This window comes from Temnothorax americanus, unplaced genomic scaffold (genome assembly GCF_048541705.1).
Source record: "Temnothorax americanus isolate GAGA-0224 unplaced genomic scaffold, ASM4854170v1 Scaffold2, whole genome shotgun sequence".
NCBI classification, from domain to species: domain Eukaryota; kingdom Metazoa; phylum Arthropoda; class Insecta; order Hymenoptera; family Formicidae; genus Temnothorax; species Temnothorax americanus.
Genome location: NW_027509338.1, coordinates 3,325,076 through 3,349,766, shown reverse-complemented (window position 1 = coordinate 3,349,766; position 24,691 = coordinate 3,325,076). Strand labels below are relative to the sequence as shown.

Sequence of the window (24,691 nt, the reverse complement as noted above, 5' to 3'; positions counted from 1 at the left end):
GTGTCGCAATCTTTTTTTTATTCTACATTTTGAGCATACCGCGCGCGGCTGGCTTGTCTCCTCCGTCGATTATCATTATTATTATTTATTAATTTACTTATATGACATCTCCGTCTCTCGCGCACGTCACATACACAACGGCGGTAACATTACGTATCTATCTCATGTAAAACGGTTTGCGGATCGATCCGTCGATGGTCAATCCGTGTGGCAATGTGTGCGAGCGCGTGTTTTTTTTCTTTTTTTTTTCTCTAGTAACGCGCGTGCGTAACACCGACGTTGACACATGGTCGATGACGATCTGGTCACGCTTTGCGTCATTTTTATCGCGTTTCAACTCATCTCGAAAAAAAGTTCCGGCACTTTCTGTTGGTCTTTTCTCGTTTTCCTATTTATTTCCTCTCTCTCTCTCTCTCTCTCTCTCTCTCTCTTTTGGTTTTCTCACATCTGGTTCTCACGTATCGTTAGAGCGAAAGCGAACGGGGGCGCGGAATGTTGGCAAGGGAAGGGACCACCCTCGGCTTTTATTCCTGAAGAATAAAATACGAGCAGCCGGTGCGTGAGGTCAAGCCGTACCTTTTATTTGAGAATCAGTGCAGAATTCGGGAGAGGAACGACGACAATCGGCATTCCCGTATAGCCTCTTACACACTCGTCGTTACACCTTTTCCTTTCCTTCTTTCTCATTTTCTTTTTCTTTTCTTTTCCTTTTTCGTGTGTCTCTTTTGATTCGCACGCCATATGTATTGCGTTTATAAATCACTCTTGGCACGCGTGTGTATACAATGGTGTCCTATGTACATGTGAGTATAATAATTATATATAAACGAGAGCATATCGCGGGGCGTGTATCGCATGGCCAGCAGCTTGACAAACGATTCTCGACAAATTATTGAAGAGATTATACATACTACATCCGACGGAAATCAAGGAGGAATCCAATGTGACACGTTTCATGGCGAGAAACCATATACGTATCAACGTATATATATATATATATGCATGCCGAAAACAACGCGCGAGCTCCACTTTCGCAGAAAGTAGGAACAGAGATGCGAATGTTTTGGGGACAGCTAGACTACCAGTTGCCCGTGTAACCTAGTTCAATTCCTTTGTATTTAGTTCATTAATGAATTAGTTAATATTACAATTTATTAACAGTTCGCACTATCCATTAGTTTAACGTTCAATGTCAATTTATATATATAGCATTTTCTTTCACCTTTAGCAGATTCTCCTGCTGTTCGTATGTTACAATATTGTTTCCGTTATTTATATATATGTATATATATATATATATATATATATATATATATATATATATATGTATATATATATATATATATATATATATATATATATATATGTAATATGTATAATATGTATATATGTATAATGCATTATCTATGTATACGCCTATATTTATATGTATATATTTATATTCGTATGTTCAAAGTATATGTGTATGTATACATTACACACACGGCGCACGGCTATACACACTATCGATAATAATGCACCGCTCGAAACGAAGTCGCCGCGACCGCTCCGCGTCGTTTAAACATCGGAAGTAACGTCGCGAGGCCCCAAGCCCGTCTTTTCCGCTTGCCGTCCGTCGTTGTCGTCGCTCGGTGCTCGCGGCCGATGAGACGTACTTAATATTTTCTAAAAGCGACACCACGTCGAATATGGTCGTGACGAGATGCGTGTCATATATAAAAAAGTAAAAACAGATCGCACGGGCGCGTCTCCCGCCTGAGTGATTTCGCCTGTAATTAGCGGGCGCGCCGCAATTAGCGGACCACGGTCACAGTTGATCGCTGTGTTCGCGCGATATGGTCGAGGAAAGTCGCGTGTCCGTTCTTCGGCTTCTTTGATCTCTCGATCGGGGGGGGGGGGGGGGCGGCCCGATCGTATTTCAAGCACGCGCATTGCCGCTTCATCTTCGTCGTCGAGTCGAAATTGGCCGCGAGCAGCCGGATTAAACGTCGATTGGCAATTTCCACACTTAAGCCCTGTCATTTCCGGCTCGCCATCGTTCGTCGGGGAGGCGCGAGAACCGTTGCTACTAATCGGCCTCAATCAGCCGCAAATGAAGACACGTTAAGCTTCGCCGCGCAACACGAAACCGATAGCGGTTATTATATCATACGCGGATCTTTTATCTAATATGTCGACCTTGCTTGTTCGCTCGAGATGCGAGACGCGTGAAGAATGCAGGCTACGGAAAAATTACTGGTAAAAGACGGCCGTGAAGACGCTTCGAATAAGAAGAAGATCTGATGCCAATCTCGTCTGACACGAGCAGATAATTTGGCACGGGATTGGATCAACGGGAACTGACTCGTGTAATTCCGAGAATTGGATTATCTCGGCCGTAAAACGAAGCCAATTATCCGGCTCGTACATTATTCTGATATCTGTCCAAGTCGATCGTCTATTATGCTAACGTTGCACCACCTGTCTCTTTCGTTCGTCGATTTTTGTTTTCAAAGCTTGTGAAATCATTTTGAAAGCCGGAATAACATGTATTTTATATGTCAACGTAATTATTTTTGAAGTCATACGTATCAAGAATTATTACATTGTAAAATAAAAAAAATTTCATTACTTTTTGATATAAAATAGAAATTGAAGGCGAGGACACACACACAGATATCTGTACGTTTCTAAATTTTTTGTTTACTACATGCACAGAGAGAAACGCATTATTCAAATTATCCTTGTCGCTGTACAATTGTTTCGTGTCGCTTTCGGCGAAGCCGATTCGTTGGCTTGGGTTCGCGTCGCCGCTTCCGCCGACGTCCTCAAGGGGTTTCGCATTCGGCAAATTACTAATAATCGATTCTTATCACAGAAGTTATTTACACGATTTTTTTTTTTCATGTTTCAATACGCCCGCTCGCGTTACGCAGCGGCGGGCGAAACGAGCTTCGTACCGACGAAGGTGCGTACACTTATCCAATATACGAACCCTTCTTGTCGTCCGTGTTTTTTTTTAATCGCGGCGAAGTTAATCGAGAAATCTAGCCGTTCTATCGGAAAGAGAACCGCGCGCGCACGAAAAATCGGTGTAGCGTTTAATCCTTTCAGTCCCCAGTCAGAATTAAGAACTCGGACAATACTATGAGGAGGAATGTCTGTTTCAGCGAATATGCATGTTTTATTGAATAAAAATGTAAAATGTATTCACAATTGTAGCCAGCAAACTATAATTTTATTCATTTTCCCTATTTTTTTATTAATTGTTATATCTGGGAATTTTTATATATCTTTATACTTTTATATTTATGAAAAATAATGATGGTTGTATTCGCGAACTGCTACTCTATAATTCTCTCTTGTCTAATGGTTCTTTTATTACGTACGTTGTCATCTTTAAATAGTATTACAATGGGCGTCGTGTAATCTAGTTTTTGCTGAACCGGGAAATTATTCGAGACTGAGAAGATTAAACGTGCAGATGTAGTAAAGTTTTCCAAACGAATCGCGACAGGCTGAAGAGAATTTTGCGCGCAAAGATAACCGTGTTTCTCCCTGGTCTCGGCCGGCACGAGGGTTTCAACTTATTACGCAATATCGAGTAACCGACAAATTTACACGCGTAGCCCTACGCGCGCGTTTGTTGTTTAGATTAAGGATTGTAACAGCAACTACTTGTGATCGAATTTCTCTCTCATTTATCCCCGATCGAAGAAGGCCGATAAAGAAAGAACGTTTTCCCGCGAGTCGAATTATCCCGGAACGACGGACGAAGGGATGCCGCGACCCCCGTCGCTGTAAAAATGTCGGCCTTTTACCTTCGGCCCACAATTAATTCGGATTAGCCTTACGGAATCGATACACCGTCGCCAAAAGCGTCGCTCGCGTTGCACGATTAAACGCGGACGCGTTATTGTAACAATTTGTCCCAACGGTTATATCCTTAAAGTCAACCGACGAATTCGGGATATGTCGTGATATCGCTTGAGCTCCCCGTCTGTCTGTGTTTTACCGCGGATTATATTACCACAATTCGAATATTAAAAACGCAAATCGAGATCGCTTAACTTACGGCTAAAATCGTGCGCGATCCCTCGCGATATCGCGCGCTCTCCACGCCCACGGTGGAGTGTGGAGTGTTAGAAGTTAGCAATAATAGTAACAATAGTAGCAGCGGTAGGTAGGTAATAGTTAAGTGTAGCTTCTAGCGGTAGTAGTAATAGTAGTAGTATAGTTAGTAACGACATTAGTAATTAATAATAGTAGTAGTAATGATAACCATAATAATAATATTCAGTAGCGCTAGTAGTTGTGTAGTGATAAATAGTAACGGTAATCATATTAATAGTAATAGTCCTGCGGTGTGGGTTGATAATAGCACTAACGATGATCGCCGGTTCCTTCGGCGTAAACAATAGTAATAATAACCACGGGACTTTTTTCACTAACCAAACGATTACCGTACATCGAGTTTCCTAGAGCTTAATTCGCTTAACGTTTATACGGATTCGTTTTCCCGCATCCTCCTCCCTCTCTTATTCTCCTTTCTTACAATATAGAACATATTTCCCGTTTTGCCGTGCTCGTAATAATTTTACATCTTCGCGCTGCTTTAATGCTCCCGTTAATTACGTACGATGGTTCGATCGCAGAGCGAGATTCCACTGCGCGTGATGCGTTTTAGTTCCTTAAATGTACAAACACCATGTAAAATTTTTCTTACGCTGTATACTCGCTAGATTCGTTTTAATGAGCATTTTTTGGAATTAACAATGCACTACTCTCCCGCCGCCTCTGCCCTCGTTATCGTTATATATAAAAAAATCTCCGGTGAGACGGCAACGGAAGATACACGTATACGTCTATACGTGGGAGGATACGTGCCCGTATCTTCGTCGCGCATTTCAGCGTCGCTTATAGACGCGCGCACGTCCGATCCCGAAATTTGATTTGTTTAACGCGAATGATCGTATCCGGGATCGACACGGTGATATATATCGGGAATCGAACGAACGGCGCTCAACGGGTGAAGAAACGCGTTCAGGCGATACGGGCGATGCGTGTGTATCTTCCTTTCCCTGATATCACTATTGTATCAAATGTCGTTTCTCGCGAGTGTGCCATATTCGAGACCGCATATTGTGCCCCGTCCCCAAGCTCCGATCTCTACGCGACGGTTTCGCTCCGGCGCGGCGGCCGATTTCACGACGGCGGGCGTTGCGACGCGCCCTCGAACTTTCTCTCTTCGTCTTCCCGTCTCCTCGTGTCTTTTATTCGATTGGCCGACGCCGTTACACTCGTATATACTTATCGATTACGTGGCGCGCGCGTGAGATGAGAAAATTATGCTAGATCGGAGGACGCCCTGGGCGAATCTTCCGTCGATCGACCGCGCCGCCTCGAAATCGTCGGTGACCCCCGTATACGATGTCGATCGTTCCAGCGACTCTGAAAGGCCCGTTTACACCGCAGATTTTTTTTAAGGATGTCGCATCGAGAATTGATAAGGTAGAAAAATTTGAGGAAGAGATTGCTCGAAAGAATGAAACCGCTTGGTTTAACAAAGCTCGTTCAAATGGATACCAAGCCGACTGAGTAAACTACTATAATTAAATTACTAATTATTTATTGAATCAGTGATTACTAATTATAGTGATTCAACGATTCAGTGATCACGAATGCAACTCGAATTATTATAAATGTTACAGTCCGCGTTTCTCGGTTACATTGTGTCCAAGCGCTGCCTACACTTCTGCATTGTGTTACATTTTTTAGCAATATTTTAGTTAGATGCTATAAACATCGCGAATACGTATTGAGTATCGCAATAATTTGATATATATTCTAGAGACTCTTATTGATTTATTATGCCTATAGCAAGTAGTTGTGATTTTAGAATAACGTTTCGCAACGATTACCCTAACAACATTCCTAGCAGCATCGCGTCGTAAAATCGGCATGGTGTAAACGGCCCTTCAAGTCTCTCCTCCCTGCGTGCTCACGAAATACTCTACTCGCGATTCGTTGTGCTCGAAATTGTTCCTCGCGTCGCGCGATTGTTCCTCATCCCGTTTACCGTCGCGTGCGTCCCGAGGATCACACACAATTGTATCACAATTCCTTCTCGTCCGTGTGCGTTTTGTTTTTCGTGCTCTCCGCTGAGCGCCGTAGACTCTACTTACGTTCCCCCCGCGAAATGATTGTCGGCAATGATCGATAATCACCTGAATCACCCTCTTCGGGAAAAACGAATTCGCAATGATTTTCGGTTTGATTTGATTTGCTCGGTGGATTCTTCCCGCGCCGGTGGATCGCCGCGGTGGTTCGGTGGGCGATGATTTACGATCATCCACATGAGATTCTGGAACGATCGACGATCCCGATCGGTATCGCGATCGACTATCGTCGACGATCCAATTTGCGTATCTGGCTTTGATGAATACACCGTCGCTGCCTCACATCTAAGCATCAGTTCATCAGTGGACGTTGCGTATACGTGTAATGTGTTTCCGGGTGTGTATGTGTGTGCGTGCGTGCGTGCGTGCGTGCGTGCTATGACACTGTTTAGCCGATGACACTGTTCACTCCTGTGTACCAAACAGATCGCTTGTAGGATGTATACTTAAGTCCCCACGCCACGCGAACGTTTACTCGTTTATGTTTGCATATTTATCTGAGTATTTAGTCGGAACACCTTCGACACGTTATTCATCACTTTTTGTGTATCATCTCTTTTGCGTCGTATGAACGATTACATATCACTCTGTCATTCCGTACAGCTTCGTTAAATGAGGCAGGGAGAGCGGGGCTAGGAACGGGGATGTATGCCAAGACCTTCGACGACTGCGATTTAACGTTACGCTTTGCCACAAGTATCTTGCTAAATACGCGAATTTTTATGTATGCGTGTTGTACTGCGTTAACTCTACGATATTATCAACTACATAGCATAATTTTAAAGAAGAAAAATGATATTTTTTGGGAAAACAAAAATTAGTTGATCATTTAACAGTTGTTTAATTAATTGCTCATTATTACAAGACTTTTCTGAATTAATATTAACCATTCATTTGCTCATTACGGCAGTTAAAAAGTCTTGTAATATTTATTTATTTTACGTCTACATATCACGGAACTGATTTTCTCCCGAGATTAGTGCCATTAAACTGTGCAACGGGACATAAGCCTTTTGCAGATAGTAACTACCATGATGATAAAATACGAACGTAATTTGAAGTTTCTCTTAAATTATATGAGATCATCAAAACGTGCTCGTGTATATCGCCGATGGAATATACAACGTAGAAAATTAACTGCAATAATCCGGATGAAACTTGTTTGTATAAATGAAATCCGGGTATCATACAATCCTCATGTGACGTACGCAATAACGAGCGGATCCGTGAATCGGTTCAGCAATTAATCGTGATTAAAAAGCACCGATTCGCCCGACGATGAGTTTACGTAATGAGGCCTTCGGAAGATTTCCAGCACCCGCCTCAAGGATTAATTATTTGATGAGCTCGCTCGAGGTTACAAGTTTACTTTTATACCGCCAGCGAGATCGCGGATAATCAACCACGGCATTACAAATATCACATGCTCTGACATGCGATCAATATAATGAATTGAAACTTATTTCTTCTTGCGTTTATTATTTTTCTTTTTAAATAAAATAGTTTCTCAATAAAAAAAAAAAGAAAGCGCACAAGTATAAAATTTATTAATTATTGCGAAAATTTTTGTTCCATATAAAATTATATTATATTACGTGACTATATGGAATCTTTAAGCCATCGAAGAGTCAGATTCTCAGACCTTTGATTTTATTTCCTCACGGACGAGCCGCAGAAAATCCGTTTTAGCAAAATGCGGAGTGGAAGTGTAACGATCTGTTAGAAAAGCGTGACACAATTTGGGAAGCTCGGCCACTTTAAGCCACAGTCGTCGAAAGGTTTTGACAAGCGCGAAGTCGAGCAACGAGACTATGCGATCCACCGAGATATAAATCGTCGTCGCGGTAGGCATGGCCCCCATAAATGTGTGTTACGTCGATTGCTCTCGCAGCGCTCGATCACGATCCACGACGGATTCACCGAGGTCCTCGAGGACTCGAGTTTACGCGTGACTCTGTACGGAAAGCAGGGGTGGTCCAACTTGGCAGTTTTTTTTATTCTTGTTTCCTTTTCTTTTTTTTTTTTTAATTTTCTTTCCGCGGTTTGCTCGCCCTCGTCGCGTTCGTCTCTCCGGTCTCCGCGTGTACGCGCGTGTTCGCCTCGCCGGTTTTACGCTGCGTGCTCGTGCGGCACCGTACGATCCGGACGAATGGAGCGGCCGATCGATCGATCGACCCTCTTCCGCCGATCGGCTGAATAAGCGACGCGTCGACCGCTCTCTTGTGCGCTTGTATATCTCTCGCGTGTACACAAACACACACACACACACACACACACACACACACACACACACACACACACACACACACACACACACACACACACACACACACACACACACACACACACACACACACACACACACACACACACACACACACACATGCACACGCGCACGCACACACGCACGCATACATACACCCGCGTGCACACAACACACAAACACACGCGCACCCCGTGTTACGCGGTGTGAAAATATTCGGCAGATTTTGCGGAAGCGCGGGGGAAGAGGAGGAGAAGGGACAAATCGCTTGTGGTTTCGCATACGTCAGCTTCCGAGTGCATGATAATAGGAAGGTTTTGTAACGTGGGGGGGGGGGGCGAGGGAAACGTGGAAAAATATATCGAGCATGTGGAGGGTCGATCGCGCGATCGTTCGATCGGCGCAAGTTTCGTTCGCGCCTTGTCGCGAGCTCGCTCTTTAGGAGACGCTAAATCGCGGATCCGCGGATCGTGCATCGAAGGGAAGAGGAGAAATTCTCGTCGAAACGAAACAAACGGTGCGGCTCTCGCCAATTGGTCGCGGGTACCGCGCGCGCGTTCACCCTGTCGATCGTCCAGGCCGCACTTTACTTTCCTACCGTTTTGAAAAGGTTGAACACCCCTGACTCGAGTTTCTATTTGGCAGTTCATTTATTTTTTTTTCTTAAGTCCGTCTCGGCTCCCTACGAGAGACCCTCGACAGAACGCAGCGTTAATTAATTACGACTCGGTCGTAACGCGCGTGCGTGCGTGCGTTCGTGCATGCGCGCGCGCGCAAAGCGACTAACAGTAATTATCGTTAATTATTATTCTCATTATTATAAGAAATATTATCGTTATTGTTACTATTATCGAAAGGCCGCAACAACGCTCTTCCGAGGACTGCGCGATCTCCTTTGTCTCGTATGACACCGGTCGACTTGTCGCACGTCCCTTCCTCGCGAGGTCCCATCGGTTGTCGCACGAGATCGACCCCCGATCGCCGAAACGACAGTCGGCAGCAATCGCCGGTCGATATCACGATCGACGGAAGCTCGCGAAATTAACGCAATTAGATCCGCTCGACAGCGCGTGCTTGTCTCTCTTTCCCTTTCGCCTGCACCTACCTTCGTTTTACGATCTAGAGGTAGATCCTCTAAATCTCCGTCCAGCTCGCGTCGCGCGTCGACTACCTACCGATTCTGCACTAGAAACGTTAATTAAGTCACTTAAACGAAATAACGCAGCCGTAACGGAGCGTGACGTCGGCGATCGGATCCTTGTTCCCATTCCTCTCGTGTTTCTCTCTTCTTAAGTCTAGAAACGTTTTTCCCAGGCGTGTCCTCCTCTCCGCTAAAAAGCTATGCGAGACGACGCCCGCTGTTGCCCGCCGCTGCCGGAAGCTGATCTTCCTCCCCATGGCTTTTCCTATGAACGTCGTCGGTGGTCTCACTCTAGCTTTTGCCTCCCTTCTGCGTCTGAACTGAACGAAAGCACGTCGCGAAAAGGAACTGGGCGCACACGAACCGGGCGGTGATTCCCAGCTGTGAGGAATCCAAGAACCCGAGAAACGCGTTTTCCCTTGTTCCCTCGGGAGGGGCGAGTCGCGCAGAAGGGCGCGAAAGAGGCTAACGAGTCCGTCTCTCTTTTTTTTGTTTTCTTCCGCGCTTTCCCCGCTTTCATTTCGACGTGCTCCGTAGCCACCTCCTCGAATCGTGCCGGACGTCGTTTCCTGCGAAGGGGAGAGAAGAAAGCGCGAGTATAACTGACGATATGTCTGACTATTGACTTCTGAGGAATTGACATTGGAGTGGGGGAATTCCGAGATGTACCGGACTGATCGATTTTGGTGAGCTTACTTTGCCATGAAGCTCAGCCGGGCTGGCTCTCTCTCTCTCTCTCTCTCTCTCTCTCTCTCTCTCTCTCTCTCTCTCTCTCTCTCTCTCTCTCTCTCTCTCTCTCTCTCTCTCTCTCTCTCTCTCTCTCTCTCTAATATATTCCGATAACTTAAAAATCTTCAACCGACGAACGCCGTGCAGTTATAAGCTCGAGGAAATTAAGAGAAATATTGAAGAGTAATCAGGCCGAAAATTTTCAGGATCAGCGTAAAAGCAATAGAAAATACGAAAATTATTTTAACTTATATTTTGTTCGCAGCATTTTTATATAAAAAAAATGCGAGAGAGCCGAATGAGCAAAAACTCATTAACATTTTAATTTTGTAGACTATAATTATGTAATTAAAACAATGAATATTTCTGTACGTGAGCTGTTATTTGATGAATATTAAAACTCTCGTAATTTTATAGATAGTTATATAAGCGAGTAATTAATATTCTTTGTATACTAATCACATTTACCTCGGAACTATCGTACTATTTAAAGCCAATTTTCGTTAATCAAGCAACGAGTGTTCCAATACTTGAAATCATGTAATCGAATGGTTGTATATCCGGGTTAATGCATAAATAATTGCGCTCCGAAGGTACCGTACGTATACCGGCAATTAGCGCGACGAATTTGCGAGATAGAACCATTCGCGTTGGCGCGATTGGATATTTTCAGCGCGCGCGACGGCCAATGAGCCGAGCTTGTTACACCGCGGTGCTTGTTAACATTTCCACGCAGTATTAACTGCGTTATGGTCATCTGACCCACGTCATTCGCACGTAATGATCGCGACCTGTTCGGTCCGTGTGGTGCAAAATTTACATGCCGATTTCGGTTTCTCGACCGAATAACTAACAGTGCGCGAATTAAGCGAAATCCCGACAAGTAAGCTATCGAGCACGGTGATTTCGGCACAAGACGACACAAGAACAAGCGCAATTATGAGGGTAATTATATAATAAAATATATGACTTATATTCTTACCGAATATTCCAGGAGGCGCTATCCCTGGCATGTTTTGTGTATTTTTTTTTCGGTTCGACCGGGCAGTCTATTACTGGACGATTATGTGTGGCGCGCGACACAGTATCACCACCGTAGCCAAAACCGTGAATAACGTGAAGACGAACAGGCAAACCCTTGATTTCACAACAGAGAAATTGAATGTGTTAATTCCAGTCGATATTATATTTAAAAAATAAATAATTTCCTCTTATAATTCGAATTATTGAGGAAATAAGTATTGGTTAATTAAACTCATGTGATAATTGCAGTCCAAATAAATGAAATTATTAAATAAAGGAATTTTGAGCAGCTGAAACGAATAAGTTCAGCTACTCATCACGTAAATGGATTTGCCCGGCGAATCGAACCGGGGTATAAATGACGGACGAGTTTTTCTCGCGCGAGGATCTGAACCTCGGGTTCCGCTGTAAAAGCTATCTCTTCGTGATTTTTCGCGAGAAAGACGCCGCGCGCGTGACTGAAACCACATACGAAAGATTTAAAACATCCAACCTGTCGACCACCATGGCGGCGAATTTCCAGTCGCTAATGACTTCGTCATCCTCATCCGCCTTTTTCATGCGGTTCGTAATGAACTGCAACTCCTTGAGGATTGTGTGAAGTTCCCTCTGCATGCCGCTGAGAGGTAACGACGCCGAAGTCTCCTCGACCGTCGCCGGCCTGCTCGACAGCGGCGTCCCGTACGCCGACCTGCTGTAAAAGATCATGTAAATTATTATTATACTCTCGAAAGTGTCACAACGTTCTCTCTCAAGACCCATCAGCAAGTCGTCAACAGGCGTTTTGCATGGGTCCTTGGAGAACTCGTGAAATTCCGGCTTTTCAAAGCGTCAAGAGTTATTGTTATTGAAATAATTATTGAAATAATCCGTCTCTTGATCCATAAGATAATGCAAAGTCAAATGCGATAAACGCTGAAGTCTTATGTTCGACGCGAGACAAAATTGCTATAGCAATTTACACTTTGCATTACTTACGTACATTTTTCTCTTCAACGATTAATTGCGAACTATATATAATTATACTTTTGAATATTTTCATTTTCGCGTTATATTTTATATAATCAATTGATTTAGTGGTCATTAAAGATTAGAGTCTGGAATAAATAATTTTCTTCCTTGTGTGAAGTAATATACTTGCAGGATACAAGACACTTTGTAATCAAAAATCCAGTGAACGTGTCTCAATGTTTTTTTTTTTACAATATATAAGTAAAGAATTTAAAAAAATATATTAAAATTATCGCGCTCTGCATTCGAATTGGACCACTATGTCACAGAACTCGATTATCGGTTTTCCGTGTTATAGAGAAGAGCGAAGAAGAGACGAAGGAAAAAATGGATTGCTCGGTGAAAATCATGCGGCAAACCAGAAGTGATTATTGAAGGGTCGCGCGAAAAAAAAATGTTAGGATGGAATATTTTGTTAACGATTCGACCCGGGGGGGGGAGGAGGGAGAAGGAAAAGAGAAGGCCGCAAAGATCTCGTGGGAAAACACACGGAAATCCGGGGTACCGGTAGATTGAGTCGGCGTTTATTCGCGAAAATCTCGATATTCGATTCCGGGCGGCACAACCGTCGCGGCCGTTTTAAGCGACGGCCGACGGATTTCGGACGAGCGGATCTCTCTCGTCCGCTCGCAGTTATCGCAGAGCAAACATGACGTGCACCATCCCGTAATCATTCTGTGTGCGCAGCCCCCGTGTCTTCGATTTTCCCCCGGTAGAGCTGCAAAATAGCGTCGAGCGTCGGCCGGACACGCGAGTTGAATTACGTGCAGCACAGGGTGTATTTACTCGGAAACACGTGTCCGCACGCCTCGTTCATTCTCGACGCGCTCGTTGCCCGTCCGCGTTCGATCGCTCGCAATGGATTATTATGTGCGCTCACGCCAGATTCTCTCTCCCTCTCTCTCTCTCTCTCTCTCTCATTGCTTTTTCGCGCAATGGGATTAAAATGTGACGCGGTTTTGTTGCCCGCGAACAACATTCGCCCGTCAAACAACAGCTCTATTGTCAGCAGTGCAGTGGGGAAAAAAGAGCGCAGCTAACCGGGGAAAATGGATGGTCAAGTCATCGCGGGATTTTCGCCAAACGCAACGACCTGAAAAGATCCGAATGGACGAGGAACTGCTGGTGGTACCTTATATAGCCCGAGGCAGGATTGGCTGCGCTGTTCCCGTGGCGAAAATCATCGTCGATGTCTAAAACGTTCGCTAGTAAACTCTTACTGCTCCTCTCCTGCAGCTCCAGCTCCTTCATCCGATTACTCATGAGAATGGTCTTCTTTGTGATCTTCTTGCCCGGCCGACTCATGCGCAACACACACGGCAGCCATTGTAGAAACACTAGTTTCACCTGCGTGAACATCGAATTATTGTCTCGTTAAACTTTGTAACTACATCACGTATCGTATCGCCGCGCTCTCTAGCAAAAATTCCTCTCAACTTTATTTCCTCGAATCTCGCTGCGAGAACCAAAAACCCGTTCAGAAAATTGGAGAGTATAGAATTTTTAAATGATGTCCGCACACCATATTCAAAGTTTGATACTTTCAAAAGATTTATATGTAGAACGCGCGATAAGCGTCACTCCTGAGGGATAGCGAGTATTCTTTATTTTGAAAATTGCTGAAGTGAAAATTACGGAATTCCCAAAAGTCACGATTATCTTTTAGTTATACTACTTGAGTTTAGAATAATTTGGCTTTTAGAACAATTTGTGACACAATGGCGTCTTCGATAATCATACCTACATATATTTTTGTTCTTTTAAAAACATTTAAAAAAATACGAATTCATAAAAAAAATATTTACTCATGGACTTAAACTCGATAGCCGGAATTGCACGTTTCTTTAGTGAAATAAAACATATCAAATTCGAAATTCTATCCATTGTATATTATATTGACACACTGTGTATAAATATGCACTATGGATGTTTTGTGTACGCAGTGTACTTGTTCAAATCCGGAGTATTCAAACAATTTCCATGTGTTGATTTGCGTAAAAAAAATTGCACTAACTAACTGGCACTGGTCGGAAGTAAGTACCAACAGCTCGAAGGCATTTTAAACTTTCAAGAAAACTCTGTTTTCAATGGTAGTTATAGCCACACCGCACCGCAAAGTTTACCGTACAAGACGTATCGCTAACCATTACGCGAAGTATTCTTTGCGTACAAAGGTTTAAATTATTTCGCATTGTTTCGAATTCACGAAGTTCAGTCGCTTTTAATTTTCGCAACAATTTCCACCATCGTTAAATAATACCATTAGAAATATTAAGATGTAATTTGGTGCTATTTCATTATTATAATTATTTGAATATTTCGATGAAAATACTAACATTTTCCAAAAAATAAATCTAATATGCTTATATACTACCGCGTTTTATTATCGCGATTATAAAATTATAATTGTGTAATTTAGAAATTGCTGCTTGTTCAATTATAGAGCGTAGTAGAAGGTAATTAAATTTGTAACAATTTCGGTATAGTATGTCACTGCGACAATGACGAAAGCAAATGCAATCTCGGCTAATCCGTTTAGTTAAGCAGCTTATTTCGCAATATATCTAAAATGATTAACCTTTATTCGACTGAAATATTTTATTCTACAATCGGCTAAGCTATACTTCCAGCAAATTAAAAAGATCCGATTCTATGTAGGTTCAATCAATTTGCTTTCGAATTGGTATACGATACATAATCCGTTCTACAAAAACTGCGCGAACGATAAACATTTCAGCGCATAGAAAACCCACAAAGTTACAAAAGAAGGTAATAACTGCGCGATTTTAATGATTACATTTATCAACGTTTATTAGCGTATATTTATTAGCATTAATTCAGTCACTAGTGGTATTTGTGCCATTCGAAATTACATTGGTGACAAATTACCGTTGTTTACTACAACATTTGCGTCATTAATAATACACGCTACATTTATCACATTTATATTATTCGATGCTGTTATTTATCATTAATTAGAGCTAAAACTGTCCGATATAGTTAATTGATTAGTATTTTCTTACCCAATTTGGCATCACGTATCTGTCGGGCGATCTGTGATGATAGTTGAGCACCAGAACGGTCAGCACGACGCTGCTCGCCACCATGAACATGATGCAATTGAAGTATGATCCTGAATCGAGGTATTCCCGAAAATCCCCCGAAGAAAGAATACAAAAAGAAGGCGATTAGTCACGGAAATGGCGAGTCGATCGAACGCTGTTAGCAGCTTTCTCGTCGAGAATGAAAGATTATTCTTCTGGATTCTCTTAGCTCAGATCGCGATCGTCTCCGCTTGAGAACCTTCTTACTCGATATCCCCCCATTTTTGTTCTCAACATACATATTCAATATAATCTTTCATTCGCCTGTACGAGTGCTCGCGCGTTTCCGGTACGCGCGGAGAGGCTCAAAAGTTCAGACATTCGGGAGAATATATCCGTGTCTGAAATGTTTTAAAGCGAGGCGTACTTTAACCATGCATTCCAAAGGATAATGCAATTTTTCAAATGCAATTTTCACATTTCCTGATATTATATTTATCGAACTGGAGTGTGCTTTGAATTCGCTCGAGCCACTTGGCATTTTACAGTTAATGCCTTTTTTCATTTTTTTTTCTATAATTCTCGTATCGTGCATTAGCCCTTTTTATTTTCATCTCCTGTTGGAGAGAAGCTTCCGCTCGAATGTCCTCGTCGATTTCTCTATACCAGCGAATATATGTATATACATGTAGCACAGTAACACGGAGCATTCTCCAGACGCGGCCGAATATTCGAGCCTCTCCATGAAGACATACACGCCACGATGACACACTCGCAGTCACAACACACGGCGGTTCAGTGCCATCCGAATGGATCCTGTCACGGAATCAACTCTTGCGACTCACACTCGAGGCGAAAGTTGAGAAAGAAACAATAGACAAGCGTAACAAGCGTATTATTATTCGGTAATATAATAATTAGGACAGACAACACATAGCTAAGAATAAAAGCACATAGAGTAAGAATAGCATACACCACGTATCCAGCAACAAAAATATCTATAAGGGTACGACGAAAACGTCTACGAGATGTTCTTCAGACGTCCCTTACGCGTTTTTCGCACTTCTGTGTTGTTTGAGCAGGCAATAGAAAAATGTCTAGAGGGATTTGTTTGTCGCAGAGATATATCCGAAGAACGTTATTCTAATTTTTTTAAACGTTCTTTAGGTATCTCTCAGCTTGCTCTCGGGCTTTCGTAAGACTTATATTTAAGCAGTTTTACTCATCTAACGGGGAAAGGCTAACATTTCCAGAATTTCTACAGGATACATCGATACGCGTAACCCAGTTCACCTGCTGAAGTTGCGCTGAGGTCGGCAATTCACATTTCGCCAGAACAGTGAAGGTAACTTACGTACGTTCAGTTTCTGATGTTAGATAAGCGAAAATAAGAAAATTGAGAATATAGAAATGTACTTACTTGCGCGCGGAGTGCGTGTACGAAAAAGAGGAGGCAATGGTGTGTTGCGCAGAGAAATGTTGCGACGGAGAGAAAACGCTTACACTATCATGCAGCTATAGAAAAAAAATGCAATTTTATCGAAAATGCACACAAAAGCCTTCTTATAACCCTCTACGGTTTGTCATCGACACGCGAATCTAATAATACTTAAACGTATAGGAGTACACAGGGATGCATATCGTGAGAACGTTTAAGCTGCGGTTAAAACTACTGTATACGCACTACGATCAGATTGGGATGTAATTTATCTCTCGACTTTTATTATCGACGCGGCTACCTTGTCGTCATGATTAACTTATTCCTTCACATTCCTTAAGAAAGTTGTCTTGGAGCGTTTGGGAGTCTACTGTAATCGATATTTATTTCGATCACACAAGTGGTATCATATATGCATCGAATGACGCCAGTTAATGTATACTTATTTTTGTATTATTCTTATGTTATAAATATAGGTCACCCCCATTGGGAGAAGTTTATCTTCTCTCTCCTATATGACGAAAATAATCAGCCTTATCAACGCACATTTAAGCTGTTAAATCAATCCTAAAATCTACTTAATGTTTCGTTAACGTCTCGTTAAACGTAAGAAACTTAAAATATTCCGGGCGCCACGCTGCAAAATATTCTAATATCCCACCTTCCCTCGAATTATCTTTTTTTTTTTTTTTTTTACAAGAAAATAACCCAGCCTCTTATAGAGCGGAGCAACGTTATATCGCACGAATGCAAAACGTTTCTCGCAAATTAAAGGTTTTCGAGAGCGATATATTTTTATTCGCCTCGTTCTGGTTGCGTACGGATGCAGTTGAATATTTATCCCCCTTTCCTGCGACTGCAAAGATTCGCTCGTAACTCTAAATACGGGCCTCCTAACTTTCCTCCTAAATTATTGGGTCGCCGTAGCCTGGCGAGTGCATCTGAAATACTGCATTAAAGCAGAGACTCGCAAATGACTCCCGAATCGAGAGACGCGCGCGAAAATAAAAAGAAGGAACGGGAGAGCTTCAAGTGGCGGCGAATAAAATGCTAAAAGGGTTGCTTTTTTAACTTCTCGAGTTTAACCTATCTCAGCGGCTATGTTTAATGGCGTCATAAAGCCCGGCACGAGCGCCTTCACGGTTGTGATTAATCGCCGTGTACGAAAACGGCTATCTCCTCTCCGTGCCTTTATTAATGGATCTTTAAGACTCGCCTGCCATTACGTACCAGGTGTACCTATATTTATGACGTTTCGAGTTACTTAATCCTTCTATTGATTGTTCGCTGGAAATGTGATTTATCAATGAAAGCAAAATCGCTTGATTGATTCACTGCAACGGAAGCTGGATGAGATGTAGGGAATTGCGATTAGAGGCAAAAATATGAAGTATCTTTATCTAACAGTGATGTGTTATCTTCATTAATTTAAGGCCAAGATAAATCATTATATCTAGAATTCAGTATGAAACTTTAGGATATCTTCTGTTTGATGCGTCCTAACTAGTTTCATTATATTTGGTCTACAATTTAGGGGAATCTCTCTCTCTCTCTCAATCTCTCTCGGTTCCTCATTGATGTGTGATTGCTTGTATATATTTATTAATAGAAACGTTATTTGTTTTCAAAGAACTTTCCCATCAATAAGTAAACATATTTGTTTTTCACGGATATTAGATCGGACAATGTATTCTCGTGAATTTTACATGACATGGCGGTTTTCACGTTAATGCAGCATAAAGAGAACATTACATTTTTCGAGAAAAACTGCTGGTACGTGCAACGTCATAGATAGCGATATTTATTTCAAATATTTGTTTCATACGCACGTGGACAAACATGAGATAGCGGACAAAAATTACGCGCAATGCGAAGCGTGAAACGCATCTCCTTTCTGGCTTTATTAACAGGTTCATCCAGTTGTTCGATTCGGTTGTGGCCATTTTACAAAATCTTTGTAAAATATAATCAGCTTTGTGTACGCTTTATTTCGCTGTCATATGCCCAAATTTAATTATATCCGATGAAATAGCCGACGTCGTCGAATTTCCAACTGACAGATAGATCGTAATTTAAATTATTCCAGCGAATTAATTAGTTACTACTACGTGCGTTGCAATGTTGGACCGGTTAATGTGATGGTTAATGCAGAATTTACGAATCATTGTATAATGAACGTCAATATTTTTCGCCGCTCTACGAAATAATTTGGTGAGAAAACAAACAACAATAGCGCGCGAATGATGAGTTGAAGAATCGCGTTTTTACGTTATAATAAGTTATAATAGGAAAATCTTCAAAATCTGGCGGTCATTTTATTTTATACGTCAATTTTTTTTGTAGTTGTATAAACAATTATTTTCCCGGAATTATCGGTTCGAATTACGAAATAATGCGTTAACAAGGAATTAAAGAAATATAACACAATTAGAATTTAAAGATATATTTCGTTACAATGTCGACCTGACACGGTCTTTAATTGCGGTTTATAATTACTTACGGAGCGTTAAGAGTTTTACAAGCGGAATAATTTTGCTATTGAAAAGACGCAAGAGTAGCAATTTAAATTCCTCTCATTTTTTACGACTTCTAAGTTAATTTCCATGAATATATATATAAACGCTACTTCATCGAGAGGTTTTCATGCCATTCACGTAACTGTAATGCTATTCACATCGTCATCGACACCGTACTTCTGAAGAACTTATCGTGAAATTGTTTTATAAGAAATTTGCAGCTTTAATAAAAGAGTTGAAGTTTTAAACAGACATATATTTTGAATATAATTGTATTCTTATTTGATTTATCCCAGTTTCAACGCCGATATATTCGCGGACATTTTGCGTTCCAATTTCTATTTAACGTACCTAGCACACGTATTGTAATAAAGTAATAATATCGAATTACGCTCCTATATAAGATAACAAAGATTGTCGACTCATCGAAGAATTAATTATCTCCCTGTGCAGAGTCATACTTGTGCAAGCGATCGTGAACAATTTTCGATAAGATGTGTTGCTCGTAGCACTTTCCGCATTGCCGTTTTGTAGAGAGTTACCGTTAAGTACTCCGAATGTAGTCTACTTGCACGAGCTAAGCTAATTAATTTCGTTATCGACTCTCGTTTCGCTCTTTTTTGATCCCGTAAGTCCAGTTCAAGGCTCTCGTTTCGTTTCCCAGATGCATTTCCTTTCGTTGAACGTGCTTTTTTCCCATTCCTTAATTACTTCGAGAGACTTGTCGACGAAGTAATTCGTTCGCTACATAGTTATCTCTCTCTCCCTCCCTCTCTCTCTCTCCCTCCCTCCCTCTCTCTCTCTCTCTCTCTCTCTCTCTCTCTTTCTATCTTTCTCTTTCACGCATGTGTCTTGTCAAATTGCACTCATCACATTTTTATTATGAGCTTTACGTCCTCGTTCCGCACGTCCAGCTTTGTTACTTCACGCAATTTCCGCATTTACGTACGGCTTACGAAACTGGCCCTTGGTTACTCGTATAATGACCGGTTTTATCTACTACAAATGCTCACCCGCACTTTATTTCTCTCTTCTACTAACATTATCTTACCTTCGCTTTCGCGCAAGCGTTTTCGAGCTCATCTTGTTAGATATGAATTAACAATAAAAGTGCTCGATTACTTCGATGATTGCGTAGACAGTGCCTGTCTTTTTTTCTTTTCATTATCAAATGTAATTTATAAATTGTATTACGTTGAGTTGTAACCGAAATTAGTCTGATTGGGAGTGCTTATTCTTAGCAATTCCATGTGCATATAGTTTTTCTAATTTCAACAATGAAATTGTTGCATCTTGGCTGCATCCTGCCGGAGAAACGTAGTACAAACAGCGTTATAATATTCCGTTGGCGTCATCACTTTAAATACTTCTTAATAGCACGACTTCTATCGTTGTTGAAAGTTGCACTTTTCAAGAAAGAAAATGCTGCCGAGAATTATCGGCGACGGCACTGTTGCGTCTCTTGATTGCCAGTAGCACTTCGACTGTGTCTCTCTCTCTCTCTCTCTCTCTCTCTCTCTCTCTCTCTCTCTCTCTTTATGACAGCCACGTTCCGTTAATTGCGTTGTTGTAGCTCCTCTGCGATGTCATTTTGCGAAGTTACATTTTCCTCCGTTCTCGTTATCAACCCACCCGCATCCGGCTGACTTGATCGCTTGATCTCAATTTTATTCCACTTTTTAGGAAAGCATTTTTACACCGCTCTGGCATAATGTCGTTTACAGTCGAGAGTCGCGAAGAGACTTCATACCTGCAGATGACTATACTGCGAATTTTAATGCACTCTTACTTGCGATGTCCTTTGACTCTCCCGAAGAACGATTGTTCTCATTACATCGCCGACTGCCGTTTGCTCGTTTTCTGATCACCAATCTCGTAGGAACACTCGGCTTTTCCATTATTTTTTCTCTCATCATCTGCCCCTCCATCTCCGCACCCGTCTTATATTGCACCTCGTTATTTGCTCGGTTTTTGCTCGCGATGTCACGTAGGATTCTTCTCCGTTTTCTCGCTTGACGATGCTTCTTCGCGTTTATGAAATGAAGAGAAGATTGCATTTAAGGATCTCTCGCCGTAATATTTTTACTCGTTTTCCATTATTTTTCAATTACTACGAGCGGTCATGTGCACACATTTCGACTCTCGGGGCAGGAAACGCACGCTCCTCCTTTTGCCTATTCATAAATGTCGCTTCTCATTCCCGTTTTTTCTTCTTGTCCACTGCCCGTGCACCGGGCTCGTTTCCGCCGTTTTAAACGTATCGTAGTACGTTTTGTGGTTGCCTTTGATTACTGCGCGCGCGTGCGTTTATGACCCGGCCACGTGCGAACGCCTTTTATGTCTTCCGACTTTTGTACAGTTACGTGGACTTTTTCCGTCCGGCATTTCCGAGAGAAATATTCTAAAACGTTCTTCCTAAATCGCGCCATTTACAGTCTCGTATTTCGTACTTCGGTCGCCATATCTCCGTCAACGGAAATCGGGATTATTTATGTAGTTTGCCGTATTTTATCAGTCGGGGCGCAAACTCGCGACGAATGAAAAGTTCAGGAGGAGAACGTCCGAAAAGTGCGCCACGATGTGTCGAAAGAGAGGACTATTACAAAGATTGCTCTCTTGCGATTTTGCGTCCAAGTTCCGCCACAATATTACTCCCGATTCTGACTTCCTCGTAGGTTCTCGCTTTCTCGATCCAAGCATCGCGAGCTTCTCTCTTTCTCGTTTTCTCTTTTGCGAAAACTTCTCTTCTTAAAATAACTCAGCGAGAGAGAAGTCAAGAGACTTCGCATCGTTCGATCTTTGTGGAAACGGTTGCAATTTTATCCTGCGAGAATGCGCACGAAAGAGAGAAGAAGTAAGTCATGATGAGAGAAGAGAAAAGGGAAATCGCCGACTTATTGTGCAGCCACGAAGAACGGGGGAATAAAGTAGCGAACGTTCTCGGATACGACGTTCGTCAAAGTTGTATGATACTCGGAGACTGCAGCGGGTCATTTCGCAGCCGGCTGTGAGAATACGGAAAAAGGAAGCGCGAAAAAAAGAAGGGAACACGGAAGAAGGAGTCGTAGAAACCCGCATGGCATGGTCGAGTGGCTCTCAGACCGTCCACCTGCTCGATTGAATTCTTCGATCGACTGGAAGAGATACGTGGTTACGATGATAAGCGTATCGATGTGTTATCTTTTATTCGCTTATAGTGTGCGCATAGATATTTTTTACAAATAAAAACAGATGACTCATTACTAAATGCTTTATTAACCCTTCGCAAAACAAATGGGGCTTTCAAGACCCGCTCGATACTTCCATTTTGAATTTTACGGAGATTTTACGAACTCATAAAAAAAACCCAAACAAGAATCAAGCATTTTGAAAGTATACTTGAATTTTTTCAAATTTTTGATGGCACCATTACAGCTTGAAAATCTTAACTGGCGTAAAAGACCCACACTTGTTCGACGAAAGCAGCAGAATTACACATGCGTTCTGCGAAGGGTTAACATTGTAATTAAAAGTTAAAAAAAATTATTATAATTAATTTTATTTCATTAATAAATAAATTAAAAAATAATGCTCGGAAATGGAGATGTAGTTGCTGACAATCAACAAATTTGTATGTTCGTGCTCTCTTCAGATCGATAGTAATCCAAGCAAGATTATTATTTAATCTGACATTATGGCAATTAAATCGTTAGATGTTACGGACTTCAGTCTACAAACCGTTGAGAGTCTCTGCTTTACACGATGGCCATTGTAGCCGGCGACGACGTAGCCTCGTTTCGTTTTGTCGCGTAGCGGATGTTATAGCGATACACACACACGTACCAACACGTACCAACACAGAGGCATTTAAATAAGTCACACGCGAGTTCTCTTACGATTTTTATCAGTATCGTCCACCTGTCGGTAGCTCGCGCTTTTGTGGGCGTACGTGGTCGATGGTTACGTGCATGCGGAGGTGTAAATAAATAAATCACGTTGAACGCTATACGAGTTTCCGCAGCATTGTTGCCCCATTGTGCCTCGCGTCTGCGATGCGACGACTGTCGTTACCAATAGTAATTCTTTCAGTGCATTTTTTAAACCAAGTAATCCAGTAAGTATTCGCATTGCAGGTAGCATTCCGAAAAAGACAACGCATCATGTATTTTACTGCTTTCTATCAGATGCATATTTTAAAATAATTATAAAAATAATTATAAATTATTTTTTTAACAGCTGAGAGAGAGAGAGAGAGAGAAAAATTGTGAGGATAAAAATAGCGCTAACAAAGCTACATTTGTCTCCACGTATCATGTTTAAGAAATTGAGTTATTTTAAACGACACGTATTGCGGTTTAAATTTCGTTGAGAGAGAAAGAGAGATAATTCATAGGGAGCTACATAGCATTTCTATGAAGTGGTGTTCATATTTCTTGTAACGAAGATTCAGCAGTACGGGCTCGTTCATACTGTTGCACCTACGAGAGGAAAGGAGTCGTAAATTTCGCTGCACCACGCTGCGGTCCATACGTTGCGTTGGTACGATATCTCGAAATGTTATTCAATGCGTTCGGCGCGCCGCTTACCGCATCGCGAACGGATTTTCACAGCACTTATATACGTATCCCCTTAGCGGATGAGCGCGCATGTTCTCTGACTGAGATTATTGTCGACAGTTTGGCACTCGTTTATGCGCCGTTCCGCATGCGGATTACTCCTTTAAAGCGCGCGCTCCTTTCGCGGTTCAGCGCACCAGAAACGCAGCATCCCAGCTGTGTAATGTGCGCGCGGTTATTATACATCCTTTCCGCCGTATCCGAAATCTCCGTGGTCGTGCTGCGAAATTTTCGACTTTGGAAATTAAAAAGTTTAAGTTTATAGAGCGTATTTTCCCTCCCTAAATGGTGGTTTGCGTTGTTACAGCACAACGTTAAAGAAAGATAATTCTTTCACACGACTTTTTATGATTATGATATTCCATACTTTTTATTGTACCGCGATATTTCGTGTTTCTTAAGTTAAGTGAGAAGAAGATAGTGCGCATATTTCTTTTCAGATATTAAATTTCGCGATTGAAGACTTTTTAATTATAAACTTGGGAAAGTGAAGAAAGTGAAGTTAGAAGGAAAATATCGAGGTAAGGAAAATATAATAGATTCTAGAAATATATGTATAACACGAAATTCGAATCTTAACTTATCAAATCTTTTCACATACGTGCTGCTAACGTAAAAAATTATCGATTATCGCAAATCTTACATAAATATAAAAGTTAAGAATATATAAAGTTCTGCTCACAGGACAGGTTTTAAAATACGTTGGGAAATGGGGAACGAGCAAGAAGAAGCAGTATTCACGGAAGAACGAGAAGGCAGACATGTAATTTCAA

At 41.8% G+C, this 24,691-nt stretch overlaps 1 protein-coding gene across 3 annotated transcripts in view; it reads right to left on the bottom strand.

The window, feature by feature from the left end:
* Nucleotides 1-406: 406 nt before the first annotated feature.
* Nucleotides 407-24,691, bottom strand: part of Nachralpha6 (nicotinic acetylcholine receptor alpha6) — a 241,146-nt gene continuing 216,861 nt past the window's right edge. For all 3 annotated transcript variants that reach the window (XM_077404959.1, XM_077404958.1, XM_077404957.1), the window contains 5 exons: nt 15,349-15,458; nt 13,458-13,672; nt 11,808-12,008; nt 11,274-11,428; nt 407-10,131 (listed from right to left, as the gene is read on the bottom strand). In XM_077404959.1, the coding sequence (XP_077261085.1) occupies nt 11,344-11,428; nt 11,808-12,008; nt 13,458-13,672; nt 15,349-15,458 (611 nt within the window). In that variant the 3' untranslated portion in view covers nt 407-10,131; nt 11,274-11,343. The remainder of the gene's footprint in view (nt 10,132-11,273; nt 11,429-11,807; nt 12,009-13,457; nt 13,673-15,348; nt 15,459-24,691) is intronic.